This window comes from Limanda limanda, chromosome 5, assembly GCF_963576545.1.
Source record: "Limanda limanda chromosome 5, fLimLim1.1, whole genome shotgun sequence".
Classification (NCBI taxonomy): domain Eukaryota; kingdom Metazoa; phylum Chordata; class Actinopteri; order Pleuronectiformes; family Pleuronectidae; genus Limanda; species Limanda limanda.
Window position 1 is genome coordinate 217,501 of NC_083640.1, and position 5,000 is coordinate 222,500.

Below are 5,000 nucleotides of genomic sequence, written 5' to 3' on the forward strand. Positions count from 1 at the left end.
GCTGATGACCTCTGACCTGTGTGTGTGTGCAGGTGGAGCGTCTGAAAAACTCCGTGCTGCAAGCTGAAGGTCAGACTCGACTGCTGAGACGCCGAACACTGAGGCCACTGCAGGAGGTGAAGTCCCACACTCTTCATCCCGCTCCTCTTCTTCTTCTTTAACATGTCCTCCTCCTTCTTTGTTCAGTTCCAACGACAATAAACCAAACAAAGAAGAAGAAGCACTGTTTGCTGATAACTTTTTTGGAAATAGAATGTAAAGATTGTGGCAACAGTGCAGTTTTGGTGGAAGATAGATTTCAAACATCAGATGAAACATTTGTTCCAGGTGTGACCCCTGACCTTACACAGATGATCCAAAGATCCTCTCACAGGAAGAGCAGCTGCTGGTTTCATTAAAGCAGGTTCAGTGAACAGGAGCAGAATCACAGGGACCAGTTAGGACACAGGACGTGGTTCTGGGAACAGATTCATGTTCAGCATTAATGTTGTTGAAGTCATGTTCATCCACAATAAGATTTAATGAGATATTTGAGAATCAGATTTCAAAATATGAATATTTCTTGTGGATACCAGCACACAGAGGAAAAAAGAGCACTGAAGGTGGATTTATTATCTAAGAACTGAATCATGAAGAAGTCGAGGACATTTCACTCAGTCTCACCTCTGCTTCTTCAGGTTTAACAGATTTCAACAGATTGATTTCTTACACTTCAACTGACTTCAGTTTCTTTCAGCCACAAAACATCACACTTATAATACGCACAAATAATATGTCCTCTGAATCTCAGATGCTGCCCCCTGCTGGTGATCTCACTTCCAGACATCATCTGACACCGAGTTTAAAAATGTCACATTGAAGAGAAAAGAGAGAAAAGAGTTGAAAGTGTACATGAGCAGAATGATGCTGCATCATGTATCTCAGCGACTGACGTGTGGACAGGTGTGTTTTCAGAGCAGGAGTCTGGCTCTGGCCTCGGAGACGTTCTTCCATCCAAACAGAGGGGAGGAGAAGAGGGAGGAGAGTAAAGAGGAGAAGAAAACCACGGACAAGAAGGAGGAGAAGGAAGGAGTTCCTCCTCCTCAGATGAACCTGGTCACGACAGTGATGAGACTGAGACGAGATCTCCACAGAGCAGAGGACCAGCGCTCTCGGGTCAGAACCACTTTCATTGCCTCTGGGGACACCTAGTGGCAGGAGGACACATGTCAGGTCGTCCGTCCTATTCCTGTGAACACGATACCTCAAGAGCTTCTTTCTTCAAATTTTGTACAAGCTTAAGTTAAAGTCAAAGATGAACTGATTAGATTCCAGTAGACATAGGTCAAAGGTCAGTGACCTCATAAGAATCTTAAATAAAAGGAAGGTGACTAAAACGGCCGTGATTGGTGGAGACAATCAACCACAGGAGGGGACTTTAGTTACAAATGTTGCAGAGAAAATTCTGTCACCTCAACTTTTTGAAGGCTTTTATTGTGAACGACTGGAGGAAGTGAATTTGACAGAAACCAGCAAGTCTGTTTGTCTCGTGCACACAAGATGTCTGATTATTAGAGTAAATGTCCACATGTCTCACGTCTGGTTTCCATGTAGAAGAGATGTCAGTGAGGTCAGAGGTCGGGCTGACGCTGGGTGACTTTGTTTTCAGAGTCTGGAAGAGAAGGAGGAGCTGGAGCTGTGCTGCACTCAGCTGAAGGGAGACACCCGGATGTACCGTCAACGAAACAAGCAAACCCTCCGACAGCTGGAGGAGGTGGTCCGAGAGAGGGACAAGGTGAGGAGATCCACCCGGGCGGGGGGGCGGGGGGGCGGGCTGCTGACTGCAAGTCACTTCCTGTCCCTGTAAAACCACAGGACAGCAGGAAGGTTCTCCAGGTTCTTGCTCTCCAGGTTCTGGTTCTCCAGGTTCCGGTTCTCCAGGTTCTGGATCTCCGGGTTCCGGTTCTCCAGGTTCCGGCTCTCCAGGTTCTGGTTCTCCAGGTTCTGGTTCTCCAGGTTCTTGCTCTCCAGGTTCTTGCTCTCCAGGTTCTTGCTCTCCAGGTTCTGGCTTTCCAGGTTCCGGTTCTCCAGGTTCCGGCTCTCCAGGTTCTGGTTCTCCAGGTTCTTGCTCTCCAGGTTCTGGTTCTCCAGGTTCCGGTTCTCCAGGTTCCGGCTCTCCAGGTTCTGGTTCTCCAGGTTCCGGTTCTCCGGGTTCCGGTTCTCCAGGTTCCGGCTCTCCAGGTTCTGGTTCTCCAGGTTCTTGCTCTCCAGGTTCTGGTTCTCCAGGTTCTTGCTCTCCAGGTTCTGGTTCTCCAGGTTCTGGTTCTCCAGGTTCTTGCTCTCCAGGTTCTTGCTCTCCAGGTTCTGGTTCTCCAGGTTCTGGTTCTCCAGGTCTCTGCTTGGAGTCTGCTCTTTTAGAACCATCTCTCTGATTGTTGCAGGCGCTGTCGTCGTGGGCGGAGCAACAGGAGGAGGTGCGGCTGCTCCTGCAGGAGAAGGATCGGTGCAGGGAGCAGGTCAGACAACTCACCGAGCAATCTGATAGGCTGGAGATCCTCCTGCTGAGGTCACAGGGGGAGGAGCTACAACGGAGCACATGCCTCCTGCAGGTGAGAAGGAGGATGTTGTGATTGGCTGATGCAGCTCAGACTGACAAGTGTGTTAATGACAGCAGGTGTGGAATGTAATGATGATGTCACGATGATGTCATGATGATGTCATGATGATAGCTGTCTCTTTCAGTGGGAGAGGAGTGGGAGCAGTGATGAAGATGAGGAACCGACAGATACGAAAGTAGAAGGTCAGAGTTGTTGGTTGTTGGTCATGTGACCTGTTACATCCTGTCACGTGACCTGTTACATCCTGTCACGTGACCTGTTACATCCTGTCACGTGACCTGTTACATCCTGTCACGTGACCTGTTACATCCTGTCACCTGACCTGTTACATCCTGTCACGTGACCTGTTACATCCTGTCACGTGACGTGTTACATCCTGTCACCTGACCTGTTACATCCTGTCACCTGACCTGTTACATCCTGTCACCTGACCTGTTACATCCTGTCACGTGACCTGTTACATCCTGTCACGTGACGTGTTACATCCTGTCACCTGACCTGTTACATCCTGTCACCTGACCTGTTACATCCTGTCACCTGACCTGTTACATCCTGTCACGTGACGTGTTACATCCTGTCACGTGACGTGTTACATCCTGTCACGTGACCTGTTACATCCTGTCACCTGACCTGTTACATCCTGTCACGTGACCTGTTACATCCTGTCACCTGACCTGTTACATCCTGTCACCTGACCTGTTACATCCTGTCACGTGACCTGTTACATCCTGTCACGTGACCTGTTGCATCCTGTCACGTGACCTGTTACATCCTGTCACGTGACCTGTTACATCCTGTCACGTGACCTGTTACATCCTGTCACGTGACCTGTTACATCCTGTCACGTGACCTGTTACATCCTGTCACCTGACGTGTTACATCCTGTCACGTGACGTGTTACATCCTGTCACGTGACGTGTTACATCCTGTCACCTGACCTGTTACATCCTGTCACCTGACCTGTTACATCCTGTCACCTGACCTGTTACATCCTGTCACCTGACCTGTTACATCCTGTCACGTGACCTGTTACATCCTGTCACGTGACCTGTTACATCCTGTCACGTGACCTGTAACATCCTGTCACGTGACCTGTTACATCCTGTCACGTGACCTGTTACTTCCTGTCACCTGACCTGTTACATCCTGTCACGTGACCTGTTACATCCTGTCACCTGACGTGTTACATCCTGTCACGTGACGTGTTACATCCTGTCACGTGACGTGTTACATCCTGTCACGTGACGTGTTACATCCTGTTACATCCTGTCACCTGACCTGTTACATCCTGTCACCTGACGTGTTACATCCTGTCACGTGACGTGTTACATCCTGTCACCTGACCTGTTACATCCTGTCACGTGACCTGTTACATCCTGTCACGTGACCTGTAACATCCTGTCACGTGACGTGTTACATCCTGTCACGTGACCTGTTACATCCTGTCACGTGACCTGTTACATCCTGTCACCTGACCTGTTACATCCTGTCACGTGACCTGTTACATCCTGTCACGTGACCTGTTACATCCTGTCACGTGACCTGTTACATCCTGTCACCTGACCTGTTACATCCTGTCACCTGACCTGTTACATCCTGTCACGTGACGTGTTACATCCTGTCACGTGACGTGTTACATCCTGTTACATCCTGTCACCTGACCTGTTACATCCTGTCACCTGACCTGTTACATCCTGTCACCTGACCTGTTACATCCTGTCACGTGAAGTGTTACATCCTGTCACGTGACCTGTTACATCCTGTCACGTGACCTGTTACATCCTGTCACCTGACCTGTTACATCCTGTCACCTGACCTGTTACATCCTGTCACGTGACGTGTTACATCCTGTCACCTGACCTGTTACATCCTGTCACCTGACCTGTTACATCCTGTCACCTGACCTGTTACATCCTGTTACATCCTGTCACCTGACCTGTTACATCCTGTCACGTGACCTGTTGCATCCTGTCACCTGACGTGTTACATCCTGTCACGTGACGTGTTACATCCTGTTACATCCTGTCACGTGACCTGTTACATCCTGTCACGTGACGTGTTACATCCTGTCACGTGACCTGTTACATCCTGTTACATCCTGTCACGTGACCTGTTACATCCTGTCACCTGACGTGTTGCATCCTGTCACGTGACGTGTTACATCCTGTCACGTGACGTGTTACATCCTGTCACCTGACCTGTTACATCCTGTCACGTGACGTGTTACATCCTGTCACCTGACCTGTTACATCCTGTCACCTGACCTGTTACATCCTGTCACCTGACCTGTTACATCCTGTTACATCCTGTCACCTGACCTGTTGCATCCTGTCACCTGACGTGTTACATCCTGTCACGTGACGTGTTACATCCTGTTACATCCTGTCACGTGACCTGTTACAT

General features: G+C 49.3%; 1 protein-coding gene across 1 annotated transcript in view; it reads left to right on the forward strand.

Moving 5' to 3' along the window:
- The window catches only part of card9 (caspase recruitment domain family, member 9), a 10,602-nt gene that overhangs the window by 3,764 nt on the left and 1,838 nt on the right, over positions 1 to 5,000 (forward strand). Inside the window, exons 6-10 of the mRNA XM_061072086.1 lie at positions 33 to 116; positions 955 to 1,155; positions 1,649 to 1,774; positions 2,421 to 2,588; positions 2,722 to 2,779. Coding sequence (XP_060928069.1) covers positions 33 to 116; positions 955 to 1,155; positions 1,649 to 1,774; positions 2,421 to 2,588; positions 2,722 to 2,779 — 637 coding nt within the window. The remainder of the gene's footprint in view (positions 1 to 32; positions 117 to 954; positions 1,156 to 1,648; positions 1,775 to 2,420; positions 2,589 to 2,721; positions 2,780 to 5,000) is intronic.